Source organism: Papio anubis, chromosome 16 (assembly GCF_008728515.1).
Source record: "Papio anubis isolate 15944 chromosome 16, Panubis1.0, whole genome shotgun sequence".
In the NCBI taxonomy this organism is placed as follows: domain Eukaryota; kingdom Metazoa; phylum Chordata; class Mammalia; order Primates; family Cercopithecidae; genus Papio; species Papio anubis.
The window spans coordinates 55,135,927-55,156,210 of record NC_044991.1 but is presented as its reverse complement, the minus strand read 5'-3'; the positions used below and the strand labels follow the sequence as shown (position 1 = coordinate 55,156,210).

The 20,284-nt window shown below is 40.1% G+C and overlaps 1 protein-coding gene across 4 annotated transcripts in view; it reads right to left on the bottom strand.

Moving 5' to 3' along the window:
- Positions 1–20,284, bottom strand: part of C16H20orf194 (chromosome 16 C20orf194 homolog) — a 166,953-nt gene that overhangs the window by 96,740 nt on the left and 49,929 nt on the right. For 3 of the 4 annotated variants that reach the window (XM_003905008.3, XM_017944962.3, XM_017944963.3), the window contains exons 8-10: positions 11,783–11,881; positions 6,835–6,890; positions 3,944–4,079 (exon numbers count right to left, since the gene is read on the bottom strand). In XM_003905008.3, the coding sequence (XP_003905057.1) occupies positions 3,944–4,079; positions 6,835–6,890; positions 11,783–11,881 (291 nt within the window). Of the gene's footprint in view, positions 1–3,943; positions 4,080–6,834; positions 6,891–11,782; positions 11,882–12,094; positions 12,139–20,284 lie in introns of all 4 variants that reach the window. The other variant, XM_017944964.2, reaches the window with a different exon arrangement.

Sequence of the window (20,284 nt, the reverse complement as noted above, 5' to 3'; positions counted from 1 at the left end):
ATCTCGGCTCACTGCAGCCTCTACCACCCAGGTTCAAGTGATTCTCCCGCCTCAACCTCCCAAGTAGCTGGGATTTTACAAGCGCCTGCACCATGCCTGGCTGATTTTTGTATTTTTAGTAGAGACGGGGTTTCGCCATGTTGGCCAGGCTGGTCTTGAACTCCTTACCTCATGTAATCCACCTGCTTTGGCCTCCCAAAGTGCTGAGATTAAAGGTGTGAGCCACTGAGCCCGGTCTATTTTTACTCTAAAATCTCAATTTGGTTTTTCTTTTCTTTCTTTTTTTTTTTTTTTTGAGATGGAGTCTCACTCTGTCGCCCAGGCTGGAGTGCAATGGCGCGCTCTCGGCTCACTGCAAGCTCCACTTCCCGGGGTTCATGCCATTCTCCTGCCTCAGCCTCCCGAGTAGCTGGGGACTAGAGGAGCCTGCCATCATGCCCGCCTAATTTTTTGTATATTTAGCAGAGATGGAGTTTCACCATGTTAACCAGGATGGTCTCGATTTCCTGACCTCATGATCCGCCCGCCTCGGCTTCTCAAAGTTGTGGGATTACAGGCATGAGTCACCGTGCCTGGCCTTGATTTGGTTTTTCTACACATCTTCTATTTCTTTGCTGAAACTTTCTAACATTTACTCAGGGGTATTTGTAGTTGCTCACTGAAGTGGTTTTTTTTTTTTTTTTTTTTTTGAGACGGAGTCTTGCTCTGTCGCCCAGGCCGGAGTGTAGTGGCGTGATCTTGGCTTACTGCAACCTCCGCCTTCCAAGTTCAAGCAATTCTCCTGCCTCAGCCTCCAGAGTAGCTGGAACTCCAGGCACGTGCCTCCACGCCCAGCTGTTTTTTTGTTTTTTTGTGTGTTTTTTTGGTATTTTTAGTAGAGACCGGGTTTCACCATGTTAGCCAGGATAGTCTTGATCTCCTGACCTTGTGAAGTATTTTTATGATGGTTGCTCTAAAATCCTTGTCAGTTAATTCTCACATCTGTGTTCTGCTATTGCTGGCACTGATGACTGTCTTTTCTCACTGGGTTTGAGAGCTCTAGTGATTTTTCAATTGAAACCTGGACATGTTTAGTGGTTTCCCTGGAGTTTGTGACATAAATTAATAACTAATCTAAGTCCACCTTCAAATTACACTCTATCACTTTGTGTGTAGTGCATAAAACTTGTATCAGAGTACTCCTATGTCCTCCCTCCTGTGCCTTATTACATTGCTGCCACTCACTTATCTATATGCTGTAATCACTTATACACTGTTACTATTACAAGAATAAGGAATAAGAAAAATAATAAGGAATAAGAAATATTCCTTCTTTGATGCTCTTCCTTTCTTCATGTGGATCCAGGTTTCTGATATATATATTACATATTTTATATATATATATTTTACACATATAAATTATATAAAATTAAAATATGTAATATATATACACACACACACACATACATAAAGAACAACTTAACATTTCTTACAGGGCAGATCTGCTAGTGATAAATTCAATTTTTTTGTTTGGATTTTTTGTGACAGTCCCACAGACTCTCACAAAACAAAAGAGAAAGCATTTCTCTTTTGTTTCTTCCCTTTCCTTTTGAAGGATAATTTTGTTGGATATAAAATGTGGTTTAGTTGGTGGGTTTTTTCATTCAACACTTTAAAATATCATTTCACTCTTTTCTTGTTTGTATGGTTTCTGATAAGAAGTCCACTGGAACTTTTATCCTTGTTCCTCTCTATAGGTAAGGTGTTTTATTTCCCGCTTTGGCTTCTTAAGAGATTTTCTCTTTGTCTTTGATCTTCTGAAGTTTGAACAGGATAGGTCTAGGCATATATATTCTGGTATTTACCCTGCTTGTTGTTCTCTAAGCTTCCTGGGTCTGTGGTTTTGTGCCTTTGTCATGAATTCTGGAAATTTCTTGGCCATTAATACTTCAAGTACTTCTTCCATTTCCTTCTTTTTCTTCTTCAGGTATTCCCCGTACATGCACATTATACCTTTTGAAATTGTCCCAGGGTTCTTGGATGATTTCTTTTTTTTTTTTTTCTGAGACGGAGTTTTGCTTTTGTTGTCTAAGCTGGAGTGCAATGGCATGTATACCTTTTGAAATTGTCCCAGGGTTCTTGGATGATTTCTTTTTTTTTTTTTTCTGAGACTGGAGTGCAATGGCATGATCTCGGCTCACTGCAACCTCCGCCTCCTAGGTTCAAGTGATTCTCCCACCTCAGTCTCCCTAGTAGCTGGGATAACAGGCGCCCACCACCATGCCCAGCTAATTTTTTGTATTTTTAGTAGAGATGGGGTTTCACTATGTTGGCCAGGCTGGTCTCAAACTCCTGACCTCAGGTGATCTACCCGCCTCGGCCTCCCAAAGTGCTGGGATTACAGGCATGAGCCACTGTGCCCAGCTGGTTCTTAGATGATTTTCTTTTTCCTCATTGTTTTCTTCTCTTCACACTCCTGTTCAGGAATTTTCTACTGACTGATGTCACACTTACTGATTCCTTCTCTGGATATGTCTGCTCTACTAATAAGCCCATTAAAGGCATGCTTTGTTTCCATTACAGTGCTTTTGAATCCTAGCATTTCCTTTTGATTCTATCTTCAAGTTTCCACCTTCCTGCTTACATTATTCATCTCTTCTTACATGTTGCCTATGTTTTCCATTAGAGCCTTTAACATTAATCACAGTTATTTTTAATAATCTGTACATTACAAAATATGAGTCATATCTGGGTCTGGTTCTGATGGTTGCACTGTCTCTTCAAATAGTGTTTTTTCTTGCTTTTTAGCATGCTTTGTAATTTTTTGTTGAAAGCCAAAAATGATGTATCAGGTAACAGGAACTGAAGAAACAGACTTTTAATGTGGGATTTTATGTTAATCTAGCTGGGAGTTGGGTTCTATTTAATGTTTTTTGAAGCTGTAGGTGCCAGGGACTTCAAATCCCTCTAGTATTCTTCTATTTTTCTTCCCCATTTTTCTTCTTTGGGTTCCCTGTGAACTCCACCTTAGATGGACTGTACCTTGCAGCTCTGTCAGCAGTAACCCGCTGTTATATTGTAGACTTGTGCTAAGGTAATGGGGAAGGGAAACATTCCATGATTTTACGGTTAAATCTCAGTCTTTTAGTGGGCCTGTGTCTCCAGGCTGTGACCATCAAAGGTGTTTCTTAGCTATTTCCCCCTCCCCTAGGGAAGACAGGAAGGTTACAGTGGCATGTGCCTGTGGTCCCAACTATTCAGGAGACTGAGGTGGGAGGATCACCTGAGCCTGGGAGGTCAAGGCTGCAGTGAGCCACGGCTGTGCCACTGCACTCTAGCCTGGGTGACAGAGACCCTGCCTCAAAAAATAAACAAACAAAAAAACCAGTACCTACTAACCACAGCTTTCCTGGTTGCCAGAGACATTTTGAAAATACTTAAAATTCCACTGAGATAGCACAGACTTTCACAGTCATTAGAGTCTTATATTCAGGTCTAATATTTTCTTTAAAAGAACGCAGCAGACAATCTGCCACCAAATGCAAAAATCTTCTCTCTGGCACTCTCAATAAACAATGATCATCAAGGTTGGTTTCTGTCCTTAAATGTAATAGTCAAGGGGTAACAAACTTAGGCTTGGAATAACTATCCTCAAATTATTTTGAATTTTAAAAATTCTATTGATAATATTACTCTGACAACTTAAAGACTGGTTTGTGAAACTATATTCTTAACGTTTTTCCTTCAAATATTTCAAAATTAAATGTGATGTTTTCAAATCATACCTAGTACCTACAGAAAAAAGTACACACAGTTTCTAATCACTTCTTTTCACTCTAAAACAACTTCAAGTTCAGGGTTAAATCAACACACTAACTGGAAAAGGTTCCTTTTGTTTAGCTCCCCCCCCCCCCCCCCCCCCCACAATAAAACTAACCAAGCACCAGGCAGTCCAGCCACTTACCATGTGCTTGGCAAAGCTCCCGCCAGGACCAGTGCTTCGTACCAGGTGTCCTTCAGAAGGGAAGTTAAAGTTGCCAGCATTCAGGTTTTCTCGTGTGGAGTGATTACCAAAGAGAACAAACGGCTGCCGATTAGGACTAGAGAACGAAGTCAAAAACATGCGATTAGAAAAGAGTTCCTGGCCAAGGCAACATTCCATGACCTTAATAAGTCCTCAGGCTTTTCTGGGCGACACCTGCAGCCTTAGCAAAGCAGTCAGTCAGTACAGTCGACCAAATGTCCTTGGCTGGTTGGAAAGGGATGCCAGTTGTCTCCCTACTGACCCATAGGGATCAGTTAACATTTAGGGACATAACTAAACTCAAGCTAAGTTTGTATTTTCAGCATGTCCCACTTTTTGAGGAATAAGTTCCATAAGTTTGCTGTCCATGATAGAGTGATAGAGCAAAACTCAGGTATTATAAAATAGAATTTTAACAGAAATGAGTCTTAAGGAATGACAGTTATGATACTTGCACTAGACAGACAATAGAGCAGTCATCAATTCCTGAGTAACTTTCAATAGGGAAGGAGCACAGGAGGGTTGCAAATTTTCTCAATACCACACATCTGACTCTGTACCCATCCCCTTCCTCTCTGCCCTCTTGGCTGAACTTTTCCTCTCCCCTACTTTTCCTTTCCCCTACTTTCTCCTACTTTCTGCTCACTCCTCAGCCCACTCTAATCAGCCTCCTCAGTCATTTCATCCAGAGAGTTCTTGCCAAAGTCACCAAGTGACTTTCATGTAGCATAGAGCAAATTCAACAGATGGTCTTCAGGTCTTCCTTCCTTCATTGGTCTCTGAGAAGCACTTGACTCCCTCCACCCTCCAATGCAAGAACTGTTTCCCCTCAGTCTCCCCAGTCAGTCATCCTCCTCTTCCACCTGGTCTCCAAATAGTCCCAGGGTTTACCCGCAGCTTGCTGCTCCCTCCTCTCCTCTGTGATTATGTTCCCTATGTCTCCTCCCCTTCCAGTTCTAAATGGCATCACAATCCACCCAGGAACCCAGCCATCTGAAAGGCCTCCTGGACTTCTGCTTCCTCCCCCTCCAGATATAATCAACCTCCCCAAAAGCCTTCCTATTTAATCATTTTCTTCCATCTTCATGGCCACAACCTTAGTCCATGCTGCCATCATTTCTTCCCTGGACAACTGCAACACTTCCTCACTGTTTCCCTGTTTCCACTCTTGCCCTCCTATTCTCTACACTGCAATGATGATAATCTTTTAAACATGCCAATTTACTGCCTTTATGTTATTTTCTGGAGAAGGGACACAATCTTGAACATGGCTAAAGAGAACTTGTATGATCTAGTGAACTTTCTCAGCTCCATGGAAGGCCACTCAACTCCAACTTCAATACTCCAGCCAAGATCATTTTCTTTGATGTCCCTTATGTTCTTGTCTCAGGGTCTCTGTTCTTCCTCCTACTCCCAGTTATCTCTGTTCATTGTTCAGCTCTCTCCTGGAGGGGGCTGGGCTCTCCTGTGATGGGCTTCAAAGTACTATACTCTTTTCTCCTTCATGGCACCAATCAGAGTTGGTCATAACAGATTTCTTTGTTAAGCTGTGTGATTAATGTCTTTTTCTCCACTACCCTATAAACTTTGAGGGCAGTAATCATATTTGCTTCCTTTTTTTAAACCATGAATCTCTCTTGATTGGTATGTCGTACGTTTCTCAGTGAATATTTGATGACTCTATCCTCTATCTTTTTCCTAAATTGCCCTTAGTGTGTGTCATGTAAAGAATTCTTTGTATTTCTTTTCACTCTCTTAAAAATACTACCTTAAGCTTCAGGCAAACAAGGGCTTTTAAAAGTAAGCATGGCTGATTTTTCTTCTTAAGTTTAATTCAAGTGAGGTGACACTTTGGGCAGAAAAATATGACTCTGAGTCCTAGCCAGGGTACTCTGTTTCACTATTAGATTGGATTGAAATTGGGGGAAGAAAAGAGAGAAAAGATGTCCTCTCTATCCATCAGAGGAAGTTATCTCCTGCTGATCATGACAAAAGAGATGTGGGAGGAAACACTTTTGAACCCTCACTGAACCCATCTTCTTCGTGGGGCTGGACCTTCACATCTGATCCCTTTTATTCCCCTGTTGCTCCCCTGCCCAGCCCTTGGACTATGCATATGTCATATGCATAGTTTGCAAATTCTGAGGATTGTCTGTGTACTCTGATGATTATTTCTATTGCTGTGCAGAAGCATGTTCATTTAATTAGGTCCCATTTATTTATTTTCATTTGCTTCCTGTCATTTTCCTGAGCCAGGAATAAAATTAAAAATTCCTTTCTTTAGATTTTAGCAGACAACAGGGATTTATTTATTTATTTAGAGACAGAGTTTCACTCTTGTTGCCCGGGCTGAAGTGCAATGGCACCGTCTTGGCTCACTGCAACCTCTGCCTCCTGGGTTCAAGCAATTCTCCTGTTTCAGTCTCCCGAGTAGCTGGGATTACAGGCACATGCCACCACACCCAGCTATTTTTGTATTTTCAGTAGAGATGGGGTTTCATCATATTGGTCAACCTGGTCTCGAACTCCTGACCTCAGCTGATCTGCCCACCTTGGCCTCCCAAAGTGCTGGGATTACAGGCATGAGCCATCGCACCCGACCGACAACAGTGTTTTAAAAGCTAGTTTACTATAAAATAATAAAATAAAAATGAAAGCAGTGAAACAGACACATTTACAGAGTATAGATTTCTTACCCTGTGATGACTAAAGTCAACCCATATTTTCCTGACTCTAGCTTCTGAACTTGGATGCACCCCGACAGCCAACCCCCTTGCCAACTCCATTTTCTCTATCTCCATTCACCCTTCTTCCCCAAGAAAGAAACTTACCTGTTTTCAGTTATATGGCTAGAGATCATTCCATGACTGAAATAACTTCTGAATGGCTAAAAAGAAGCCAACATTGTATATATTAAGACCACAATTTGGTAAAACAGTCATAAAACCCCTCACATATGTATGTACACACATGCTTCAGGAGAGTGCATAGTGTGTGAGTGTGTGGGTGTGTGTTTGTGTGTATGCATGTGTGACAGAGAGAGAGAGAAAGCTACAGAAAGAGAGAGATGTTTGTTTGTAGATTACTATAAGAACATGGAAAGATGTGTATGGTGAATAGCAATATGAATTTTAGGAGTAAGTGGCAAACAAAATAATACCAAAAAAGAAAAAAAGGCAAAAACCTGCAAAAAGGAAAATAAAGAAAAAAATCCTTTTATTTTACAGTGTTTAACTACTGAAAGAAAATTGGACCAATCACCATCTATGGTCCAAGTTGCTAATCATGTGGAAATTAAAAAAAAAACTTTTCTACATTTCCAATAAATTAATATATACTATTGTGCTAATTTAAAATCAGTAATGAGGAGGAATCCAAGGAATTTCGAAGTATACTGATGGAAGTTTCCTGGGAAATCAATGAAGTAAGTCTCAGCTTTTGGATGCATAGTGTCAGGCTAAACACTAATCAAAACTTAACACGCATGATCTCATGTCCAAAGGATCCAAAAATTCAAATAGTAATTTTAATCCCACTAAATAATATTTACTGGTTTTTTTTTTTCTGATTAATGTATGTTCATTGTAGAAGACAATAAAAACCACCTATAATGTCTAAAAACTATTAACATTTTGGTAAATTTTCTTCAAATCTTTTCTCTATGGTACACCATAGACAATATATGATTGCACTAAACTTTATTAAACAGTCTTCTGTTCATGGAAATTTATATTATTATTAATTCTTCAATATAATGGAAAAAAATACACACACATACACACACACACACACAAAACACCTCTCATGTAATGAACTTAATAAATTTCATCTGCAGCTCTGATGATTTCCTTAAGGCAGATCTGGAAATGAAATCACAGAACAAAAAGGCAGAACCATGTTGCCAAATTGTTTTTTAAGAAAGTTCTATCCATGTACATGTCTACCTACAATATGAGTGTGCCTGTCTCATGATCTCCTCATAAGCACTGCCTATGAAATGGTTTCAATATATTTGCCAAGTTGACAAATGAAAAATCGGACCTCACTGTTTGTTGTCTCCTTTATACCCCTTGGCTTTGTAATGAAGTAGAGTATTTTAGACATGTTCAGTGGCCATTTGGATTTCCCTTCATTAGTTAACAGTTTATTTACATTCTCTGATATTTATCAATTGGAGTATTTTATTTATTTATTGAGGTGGAGTTTTGCTCTTGTAGCCCAGGCTGGAGTGCAATGGCATGATTTCAGCTCACTGCAACCTTCGCCTCCCAGGTTCAAGCAATTCTCCTGCCTTAGCCTCCCAAGTAGCTGGGATTACAGGCGTGCATCACCACACCTGGCTAATTTTGTATTTTTAGTAGAGACGGGGTTTCACTGTGTTGGTCAGGCTGGTCTTGAACTCCTGACCTCAAGTGATCCACTCGTCTTGGCCTCCAAAGTGCTGGGATTACAGTCGTGAGCCACCGCACCTGGCTCAATTGGAGTTCTAATGTTTGTCTTACTGATTTGTAAAAACTATAGATTAACATAATACTTAAAATTTATTGTGGGCTTACCATGTGACTGTGATAGGCACTTATCATCTCAAGCAACCCTAATAACAACCTATGAGCTTCATTCTATCATTATTTCCCCTCTAGAGATAAGTTGACAAAGATACAAAAGTTAATTTACTTGTCCAAGGTCACAGAGCTAGTGAACTGTATAGCTGGGATTCTAACTTGGTAATCATTTGAGGGAAAAAATAAAAGTAGATCCGTATCTCACAACATATTCCCATGAATTACATTTGGACTAGGGATCTAAATGTAAAAATTTAAGCCATACAAGCACTAGAGGGTGACTTTCAATTATAGCCTTTCCCTGTATAATGACTCAAAATTCAGAGGCAATAAAAGAAAAGGCAGATGAATTTACATAAAAAGAAAAATGTTTGCATGGCAAAAAAAAAAAAAAAAAATTATAAACAAACCAACTGATAAATATGGAAAAAGTATCTGGAGTATATACTAGAGACAAAATGCTAATAGCCCAAATATATAACAAACTTTTAAAAACGAGAGGACATGGGAGGTGGAGGTTGCAGTGAGCCGAGATCGCATCACTGCACTCCAGCCTGGCGACAGAGCGACACTCCATCTCAAAAAAAAAAAAAAAAAAAAACAGGAGACAAAAAACCCTCCTAAAACCTATGCTCTATAGTTCAGTTAATAATACTGTACTAATATTAAAATGGAAAAACAACACGTAAACAACATATAAAATGGCCATCAAATATATGAGGGAATGTTCAACTTAACTAATAGAGAAATGTAAATTAAAACAATACTGATACACTATTTTTCATCTGTGAGACTGAAAATTTTTAAAGTATGAAAATACATTCTATTGGTGAAGTTGTGCAGCAACAGGCGTTCATACAGTGCTGGTGGGAATGCAAACTGGTAAAACCCTTCTGAAGGGAAATTTGGCAATAACTAACAACATGACATACGCACTTACCTTTTGACCCAGCAATCCCATCACTAGATATATATACCTCCAACAACGGGAACATACATAAGCGCTGAGTTATTTACTATGGCTTTGTTTGTAATGGCAAAATATTAGAAACAACCTCAGTATGTGCACACACAAGAGAGGCTGAATAAATTAAGACAAATCCATAAAATGGAGTACTATGAATTCTAACAAAGAATGAGGAAGATCTCAATGAACTGACTTGAATATGTTTACATCGTTAAGAAAACAAAGAAAAAAAAAAGGACTGGGAGAGAGTTCCAGGACGTACTGTTAAGTGGAAATGACTATAAGCTACTCTTCAATGTTAGAAAGGTAACAATATGAGAAAATGCACACGTATTTGCTCATTTGTGCAAATGAAATAGAAAAGATAAATGAGAACCTCAAGAGGTTTGTTACCTACTGTCAATGGAGTGGGGAAAATGGGTGGAAAGAAGGCGGCAATAAGAAAAAAGTAACAGGAAACGACAGTGACACTTGAGTATACCTTTTGGAATCTTTCACTCGTAGAATCATAGTAATAGAAAAAGGAAAAAGAACCCCGAAAACTGAAAAGGATATCAGTGAGATGTGGAACAACTTCAAGTGGTCTAATGTAGAAGCAAATGGAGTCCCTCAAGGAAAGAAGAGAGGTATGGAACACAAAAAACGTTTGAAGAATGAAGAGCGAACACTTTCCAAACTTAAAGAAAACTATAAATCTACAGACCTAAGAAGCTCAACAAAATCCAAGCACAAGAAACATGAAGAAAACTACAGCGAGACACACCAAAATCAAACTACTCAAAATCAGTAATAAAGAGAAAATTTTAAAAGTTGCCAGAGGGAAAAAAAAAAGGCCTGCTATATTCAGAAATTAGGATAAAAGACTACGGTATGTACAAAGATTAGGATGAAGACTTCTCAACAGAAATAATGCAAGCAAGAAGACACTGAAGCAAGATCTTTCGAGTATCAAAAGGTAAAAACTGTCAATCTAGAATTTAGACATGGCAAAAATATATTTCAAAAATGAAGGTGAAATAAAGATTTGTTTTCCAGACATTCAAAAGCTGAAAGAATTAACCATCAGAAGATTAATACCACAAAAAATATTAAAGACCTTCCTTCAAGGAAACGGATGACAAGGAGAAGTCTGGGTCTACACAAAGTAATGAAGAGCACCAGAGAGAGCAACAACATGGGCAAATATACTACATTTGACCTTAGCCAAAAGGCGCAGAAGCAACACACAGGCAAATACGTAAGACCTTTTTCCCCATTATTTAAATCCTTAAAAAAGGTAATTGTTTAAAGAAAAATAAGAGCATTGTATTGTGGGGTTTATAAAATATGTAAAGGTAGCCGGGTGCAATGGCTCACGCCTGTAATCCCAGCACTCTGGGAGGCCGAGGTGGGTGATCACTTGAGATCAGGAGTTCGAGACCAGCCTGGCCAACAAAGTGAAACCCCATCTCTACTAAAAATACAAAAATTAGCTGTGCATGGTGGTGTGTGCCAGTAATTCCAGCTACTTGGGAGGCTGAGGAAGGAGAATTGCTTGAATCCTGAAGGAAGAGGTTGCAGTGAGCTGAAATCATGCCACTGCACTCCAGCCTGGGCGACAGAGCGAGACTCCATCTCAAAAAAAAAAAAAGAAAAGAAAAAAAAAAAAAAGTAAAGGTAAAATGCGTAACAACAAAGATCAATTCCAGCTCCAAACCATCAGCAGGAGGGTTTGCTCTGAGCCACAGGGGAGCACAGAAGAGTTGAGGGCTGCAGCGAGTACCCAAGAAGGCTACAATGCAAGCTTAGAAGGGTTCCTTAGATCCTTCCTGGTGATTAGTTTTTGAGGCTGTCCTGTGTCTTGGTTGTCAATCTAGATACTTCAGGTTTACTCACGAGCCTGGTAACTGCTGACTAGCATCATCTGCTTGGAAAGACATCTTGGCATTCAATATCTGGAGGTTAAACTGACAAAGGTGTGCTACTCCCATGTGGAGAATTATTCCTATGTCTATTAACCAGTGCCCAGAATTCCTGGCACCACCACACTGCAAAGCAAAAATACTTCTAATGGAGAAGCCAGCACACAAAAAAAGAGCTTTTTATAAAGGGTTGGCATGGAGGTGAACTTCTTTATGGTATACAACACAGCTTAAAGAAATGATAAATTAGAATTGATAGTGCTGTATTTTGAAAAAAATTAAATAAAAAATTAAAACAATAAATAAATTAACCATTTTCTTCTTCTTCTTTGACCCTTCCCTTACATACCTCACCCGCCTGAGATTCTGAAAGTTCTAGCAGGAAAGGAATTTCTGTGTCAAAATTAGCGAAGAAGCTAGTCCACTGATGTTCAAAAGCCACCAAATCCTGGGAAAGAAAGGAAAAAGTTAATGTGTTTGGTCACATAAAGGAGGTATTTTAGAAAGCGCAAATTATGAAACTGTAACTGATCTCAAAACACCAGACCATTTATATATGTTATTTTAAAAGGTAGTAGCAAACTACTAGTACATGCTACTTATATGGACGAATCTCAGAAACATTATGCCAAGTGAAAGAGCTAGATATAAAAAAAACTACCTGATATGTGGTCCATTCATGTGAAATATTCAGAAAAAGCAAACCTGTAGAGGCAAAAAGTAGACTAGTAGTTGCCTAGGCTTGGGATGGAGACTGACTGCAAGTGGGCACAAGGGAACTTTCTGGGCTGATGAAAACGTTCTCTATAAATTTACTAAAAATAATTGAGTTGTACACTTAAAATGGATGAATATTATAGTACATAAATTATACTCCAAATAAAGCCGTTTAAAAGGACAGCTAGGAGCAGGGGTTCACGTCTGTAACCCCAGAACTTTGGGAGGCTAAGGTGGGAGAATCATGTGAGCCCCAGGAGTTCCAGACCAGCTTGGGCAACAAGATGAGACCTCGTCTCTACAAAAAAAAAAAAACCAAAAAAAACCAAAAAACCATGAAAAAAAAAGAGCTGAGCTTGATGGTGCGCACCTGTTGTCCCAGCTACTTAGGAGGCTGAGGTGGGGGAATCGCTTGAGTTCAAGAGGACCAAGTTGGAGTGAAGCAGGATTGTGTTGCTACACTCCAGCCTGGGTGACAGAACAATATTCTGTCCGAACAAATGAATGAATGAATGGACAGTAATGATCCTTAAACATCTTACTTTAGCAACCCTATTGGGAGGAATTTATTTACAGGGCACCTAAAGGATGGTACCATGTCCAGTGCCAAAAGGGTCATATCTGAGCAGCTTTGTTGAAGGACTGATTGACTTTAAAGGGCAGGGTGGCACAGAGCCCTCTCCTTTCTTCTGCCCTCTTTCTAGTAACCACATGAGTACTGAGAAACTCTAAACCCTTCTTTGCTGACTCTCCTCTACATGCGGCCTCCATTCCCCACCCCCGCTGCTTTTTAGCATCCTCTCTGAACTCCTTCTTATTCTTAAGCACTACAAATTGCTTTTTGCTATTGGCTTTTCTTGAAGGCATCATCAATTAACAACAACAACAAAAAAACCCACCAGTTAGGACTTGCTTATGATACTCCTCAAGTATTATCCTTGTCCTTATTTTGAAGTTGCTAATAATTTGTACTCAAATTGGACAGTCATCTTCACTGTCAATTTTGCACCATGGAAGGGTATGTATGTTAGGCACCCAGTCTAGTGCCTTGCTCATAGCAGGCATTCTATTTGCTGCACCAAAACTCACTGGCCAGATCTATGCCCTCCTCCTCTCAAGCATATACAAGTACTTAGACCTCTGTGCTAGCCATGTACTGACTCTACTTCTGGCCCTAGACATAAAGCACAAGGCAACACTGCTGGGAAGACAATGTAAACATTCTCTACTTGCTGTCCAGACTACCTATCCATATCTGTATCTATACAGATGTGTGTGTATCTATGTATACATATGTACACATGCATATTATATATGATACTTACCACATACATACACACACACACACAATTCTGGCCAGGTATGGTGGCTCATGCCTGCAATCCCAGCACTTTGGGAGGCTGAGGGGATCATTTGAGCCCAGTAGTTTGAGATCAGCCTGGGCAACATAGTGACACCCCATCTCTACCCACCAAAAAAATTCTTTTTAGTCATCATGTAGGTGACAGTGCTGATAGTGTTTTCTGAGTATGTTTTATATATAATGTAGGATAAAACAAAAAAAATCTGTGCGTATACAGGTATCTATATATACAGACAAACACATATTAGGAGGAGGGAGACAGAGAGAGAAAGAGATAGAAAATATTTCCTAGCTCTATCTACTGAAGAGATCTAGAAACAATGGCCAAACCAGCAGCAATGAGTACTTCTAGCACTCAGACTGGGGTGCTGAAATACCACTTCTCATTCAAAGAAACCAGAACATTTTAGAGAATTGACTGAGTGTGGGTCTCAGACAGGAAATGTACAAGACAAGGCTGGGATATCTTAACATAGCAGCTGGCAAGGAAGTTATCAAAGACTATTAGCATTCTGTTAAAATAAGATTCTGTTAAATTGTGAACCAACTTGAAGGGAGTTCATTATCCAAAGACAGAAAAATTTGAGCATCACTGAAGATGGCAATTGCAATGGATATAAACACATCAAATATGTTTAAATCTGAGTTCAAAATATATACAATATACATATATACAATATATTTATGTATATATACACAATTGGAATAACACCATTGTGCAACGGTGAATTGAGGATCTAATTAATGAACCAAGAATCTAGGGATTACACATCAACTGCTGTTCACAAAGCAAAAAGAGAACCAATTAGACATTATGTGCTTCTTGATAAAGAATATAACACCCTGTAGGAAGTAGTCGTTTCTCCAAAAATCAACCCTGAAACTGATTCAACCTCTAGATGCAATTACCAATGAGCAGGAAATACAGGAGACAGGGGAAAATGTTAAACTACATCATGGGAATACAATTAAGAAAATTTCAACTGGGGCAGGCGCAGTGGTTCATGCCTGTAATCCCAGCACTTTGGGAGGCTAAGGCAGGCAGATCTCTTTAGATCAGGAGTTCAAGACCAGCCTGGCCAACATGGAGAAACCCCATCTCTACTACAAATACAAAAATTAGCCAGGCATGGTGGCACACGCCTGTAATCCCAGCTACTGGAGAGGCTGAGGCAGGAGAATTGTTTGAACCTGGGAGGTGGAGGTTGGAGTGAGCCAAGATCATGCCACTGCACTCCAGCCTAGACAACAAGAGTGAGACTCCATCTCAAAAAAAAAAAAAAAAAAAAATTTCAACTGATGGCAACTATAAGACAAATGATCTAGTTTCTTCAACAGACAGCTAGGGGGCAGGGGAACAAAGAGATAGAGAAAACCTACAGATTAAAAGAAACCTAAAACACACACATGCATACAGGGCAGGCAAACAAAACTAAACTACGTTTATAAAATACATTTGGATGATAAAACTGCAAAGAAAAGCAAGGAAATGACTACCATAGAATTCATGATAGTGTTATTCTTGCGGGAAGAGGAAGGAGATAATGGAGGTTCTGTTGCTTTGCTTTATACTAAATTATTAGATTGTACATCAGTTTTATGCTATTTTCTGAGTCTGTGTTATTTTATTTATTTATTGAGACAAAGTCTTGCTCTGTAACCCAGGCTGGAGTTCAGTGGCGTGATCTCAGCTAAATTTTTTGTATTTTTAGTAGATATGGGGTTTCACCATGTCAGCCAGGCTGGTCTCGAACTCCTGACCTCGAGTGATCTGCCCGCCTTCGTCTCCCAAAGTGCTGGGATTACAGGCGTGAGCCACTATGCCCGGCCATCTATGTTATTTTAATAATGAAAAGTCTTTAAAAGCAAATGCCTAAGTATTATTTGTTCATTACAGAAAACAGAATAAGAATCACTGTAAACACTTTGGGAAATGTTCTCTCAACTTATTTTTACATAGTATTTTATAAATACAAATGTGCATGTACTTGTAACTGGTAATCTGCAGGGTCCTGGGTTAGAATGCCTTGCCATCCCACCTCTGTGGCTTGGCCTGATAAACCAATCCTTTTGGGTCTGGGTTTCTGGCTCACTGCTATCAGGTACAGTCAGTGCCCTGTATCCTGGGCCCAGGGCAATCTTTCCACTTTGGCACTGGATTATCCCTTTCTAGACTCTGGAGATAAATACACTTCCAGCGCTTCCAACTAACACTTTAACTGCAGACCTTCAACGTCTGTCTGACCTCTCTGGTCCCAGATCTACTCTCCTTCTCAAGTTGGCTGTCATTCACATTCCGACAGTTAAAGAAAATTTCAACTCAGAAAAACCTGTGCTTGAATCTCTGCCTCTTACTGGCGTGTGACCTTGGGCAAGGAACTTAACCTGAGCTTCAAATACCTTATATAACTGTGATGACTACTATCTACCTTGCAGAGATATTACAGGAATTAAGTAAAATAACCTGTATCAAGTGCTTATTATCAGATCTTGCACACTAGATATCTTCAGTACTGCCTCTACTGCAGGTCAGCCCAAGGCTGGCTGTGAGAAAGATGGTAATTGCAATGTATATAAACACATGAAATATGTTTAAATCTATGAGTTCAAAATATTTTATATATATACATATATATTAATTGCATGTATGTTATATATAACATATGTATATACAGAAGTATATACATGTTATACATAACACACATAGATATATATAACATATATATAACATGTATATATATGTAAATAAATATATACAACTGCACCTTCCCCTCAACATCCTGACACTTGTCTGCTCTCTCTCAGATACTCATAATGCACATCACTGGCCTCAGGGAAGCTGTGCCCAAAGCCACCCATCTCACAGTGCATCTTTGCCTTCCTTACTTGGCTCTGTCCAACCTCTTCAGCTTTACCAGAATGCTTCACTTTGTGAGACTTAAAAAAAACAAAAAGGGACCGGGTGCGGTGGCTCATCCACTCTGGGAGTGGGCGGACCACCTAAGCCCAGGAGTTTGAGACCAGCCCAGGCAACATAGCGAGGCCCTGTCTCTACAAAAAAACACAAAAATTAGCCAGGTGTGGTGGCAAGTGCTTGTAGTCCCAGTCTCTCGGGAAGCTGAGGTGGGAGAATCACTTGAGACTGGGAGGATGAGGTTGCAGTGAGCCAAGATAGCACTACTGCACATCAGCCTGGGCAATACAGTGAGACCCTGTCCCCCAACCCCTACCAAAAAAAAAAGGCTATTAATACAGAATACACTGTGTTTCAATTCTATTAGGAACAGACTCAGGAGGTATATTTCCACTTAAATGGCCTACCTGGTGACACCCATTTTGGTTTGGGTCTATGACAGGAAGCAGTCAAACAGTTAAGCAATATCAATTCTCTGCTAACTTGTAGGTGAAAAACACTGTGTGCTTTAGGAGTTACAGAGAAGAAGATAGGCACTTTGTTCCCCAAAAAATCACCCCTGAGGGAGGTGGATATGTCAGTACTAATTATAGAATAAGGTAGAATGAATCATTAAGTACTGCCTTTAGCTCCATGCACATTCTATTTTTCCAGTGCAAGATGCAATGACTCATACTAAAAATCACCAGCATTCTATATGAAATGTTGTTTTATGTATATTGTCCTTTTAAATCTTCCTGACATCTTTGTTACTTCTCTATGCCCACTTTAGAGAAGAGACTGAGGCACCAAGCAATAAAGTGACTTGCCTGAGGATTCAATACTAACAAGCAGCAAAAGCGGAAAAATATCTAGACAAGATACCTAGAACCTGTGTGCTTTCCAGTAGGCACACTATTCTCCCAACTTTCCCCAACATAAACACTGAATTTGTGGAAATGGATACTGTTGTAAGTAAGTGGAACTGGTGAGGTGGATGCAAAGTTTATCATTCAGATTCTTCAAGGCCAAATCCAGAAGAAAGAAGCAACAGAAGGCAGGAACCATGCCACTGTGCCTTGGCCCTTAGCCAGAGGACAAGGATACTGAACTTCAAACAGAACTCTTGGCTCTAGGCTGGCATCCAGCAGAAGCAGCTCTTGGGTGGCTCCAAGTCCATATTCATTGTACCCTCCCCAAGTTACACAAGGACTAGCTTAAATACCAGTGAGGGCAAAGCAGCCACATTAGAGCACCTTCTCTCAAAATTCAGCAGAGGACAATTCTGGGGCTTTCAGACAGCCTCCTTCCCTCTCTGTCTAGAAAGTTCTACACCTTCTCCCTTTTCTGGAAAATCTCTGATTACCACACATGACTCCTCTGAGAAACAATCCTGAGCACTTCCAGGCAGAGTTATCACCTTACTTTATTATTTCCAAATACAGTTAAATCTGGCTCTCAGCCTCTACTTTTTGGGATGGAAGTCCACTATCACACATCAAAAGGGCTTCCTTCTCCTTCTTCCAATCACCTAAGAATACCAAGCTCATAGGAAATCAGAAAACTAGGAAAGAGCCTGCTCTACAGCCCATGGTGATCACCACTGCTGCTGCTTCAGTTGCATGATGTCACTGCTGTTCCAGGTGCAATTAAAGATGCTCTCCTGAGTGGACCCTATCCACTGACTCTAGGGACACCAGCAATGTTCTTAAAACTACAGTGCTGGCCGGGCGCGGTGGCTCAAGCCTGTAATCCCAGCACTTTGGGAGGCCGAGATGGGCGGATCACAAGGTCAGGAGATCGAGACCATCCTGGCTAACACGGTGAAACCCCCTCTCTACTAAAAAATACAAAAAAAAAAACTAGCCGGGCGAGGTGGCGGGCACCTGTAGTCCCAGCTACTCGGGAGGCTGAGGCAGGAGAATGGCGTGAACCCAGGAGGCAGAGCTTGCAGTGAGCTGAGATCCGGCCACTGCACTCCAGCCTGGGCGACAGAGCAAGACTCCGTCTCAAAACAACAACAACAACAACAACAACAACAACAACAACCACCACAAAAAACTACAGTGCTATTCTGGCCTCTATGTGCTCTATGTGTGACCTGCAGTCTCCTCATTGAGGAGACTGCATGCAGATACTACTAAATTACCTGTCTCTCTTCTTTATCTGTGGTTAAATTGGTCTTCCTAATTCTTATATTCTCTGTATATTTGTGCATTTTCACTTTTTTTCATAATTAGGTTAGCCAGGGGATGATGATGTTTTTTTAAAAACCAAAAATTTCAGATGTTATTTTTCTTTTACACTCTTCTTTAATTAGAAATGTTTAAACAGAGGCTGGGTTCGGTGGCTAATGCCTAGAATCCCAGCACTTTAGGAGGCCGAGGCAGGCAGATCACCTAAAGTCAGGAGTTTGAGACGAGCCTGGTCAACATGGTGAAACCCCGTCTCTATTAAAAATACAAAAATTAGCCAGGCATGGTGACGCACACCTGTAGCCCCAGCTACTCAGGAGGCTGAGGTATGAGATCACTTGAACCCGGGAGGTGGAGGCTGCAGTGAGCTGAGATTGCACCACTGTATTCCAGCCTGGGTGACAGGGAGACTCTCTTTCAAAAAAAAAAAAAGAAATTTTTAAATAGAACAGATGTTCAGTTTTATCAAATGCCTTTTTTAGTATCTATGGAGTCATTATAAAAGGCTCCAAGAGGAAAAATTCGTATAGCAATTACACTAATAGATTTCCAGATATTTAACTAAATATAGAACCCTTAAAAAACCCTACTTCATAGAATTTTATTTTAATATGATACTAGGTTCTGTTTGCTAATATTTAACTTAAAATACTGGTATCAATATTCATAATAGTGGTCTATAGTCTTCATTTTCTTCAGTTTCTTTTTATGAGTTTTGATAACAGCTAATTTCTTTTTTTTTTTTCAGATCCAGTACTGTCTGAATTTTTTTTTTTTTAGCTAATTTCATTAAAAGTTTGCAAGATGTTCTTTTTCAGTGCTGTCCGGTCTGATTTAGTTCATCACTACATTAAAATGTTTTAATGGTAGGATCTGAACTTTTATTTATTTTTTTAGACAGAGTCTCGCTCTGTTGCCCAGGCTGGAGGCACGATCTCAGCTCACTGCAACCTCCATCTCTCGAGTTCGAGTGATTCTCCTGCCTCAGCCTCCCAAGTAGCTGGGATTACAGGCATGTGCCACCACGCCCAGCTAATTTTTGTATTTTCAGTAGAGAAGAGGTTTCACCATGTTGGCCAGGCTGGTCTCGAACTCCTGACCTCAGGTGATCCACTTGCCTCAGCCTCCCAAAGTGCTGCGATTACAGGCGTGAGCCACTAACCCTGCCTGAATTCAGAACCCAGTTCAGAACCTGGCTGGATCTGAACTTTTAAATAGCTCTCAAACTATATTTGAAGGTTTTAGGAGAATCCACTCATGAAATGTGTTCCTGGTAATTTCTCTGCCTTTTTAAAATCAGTTATTTTAGATTTTCTATCTATCCTGGGGCCTATTTTAATTAACCTTTAACCAAATGTATTTGCATTGAAGTGACGCAATTACTTTCTTATGACTCTTAACTTCCTTGTTCTATCACTGCCCTCTTTTTTCTTCTTTTGAAATTTCTGCTTTCTCCCTTTTTTTCTTGTTAGATGAGTTTATTAGTCAGGTTATTGCTTACAGGTCTGCAGGCTGGCTATGGCTCAGCTGGGCTGTTACAGTCTGTTCTATGTGTGTCATTTCAGGACCGACACATAAAGCAGCAACTACCTGGGAAAAGTTCTCATGGCAAGAGTGTAAGAGGGCAAGAAAAATTACACAAGAACACCGAAGGCCTCTGGTCAGATATGTCATGTTATGACC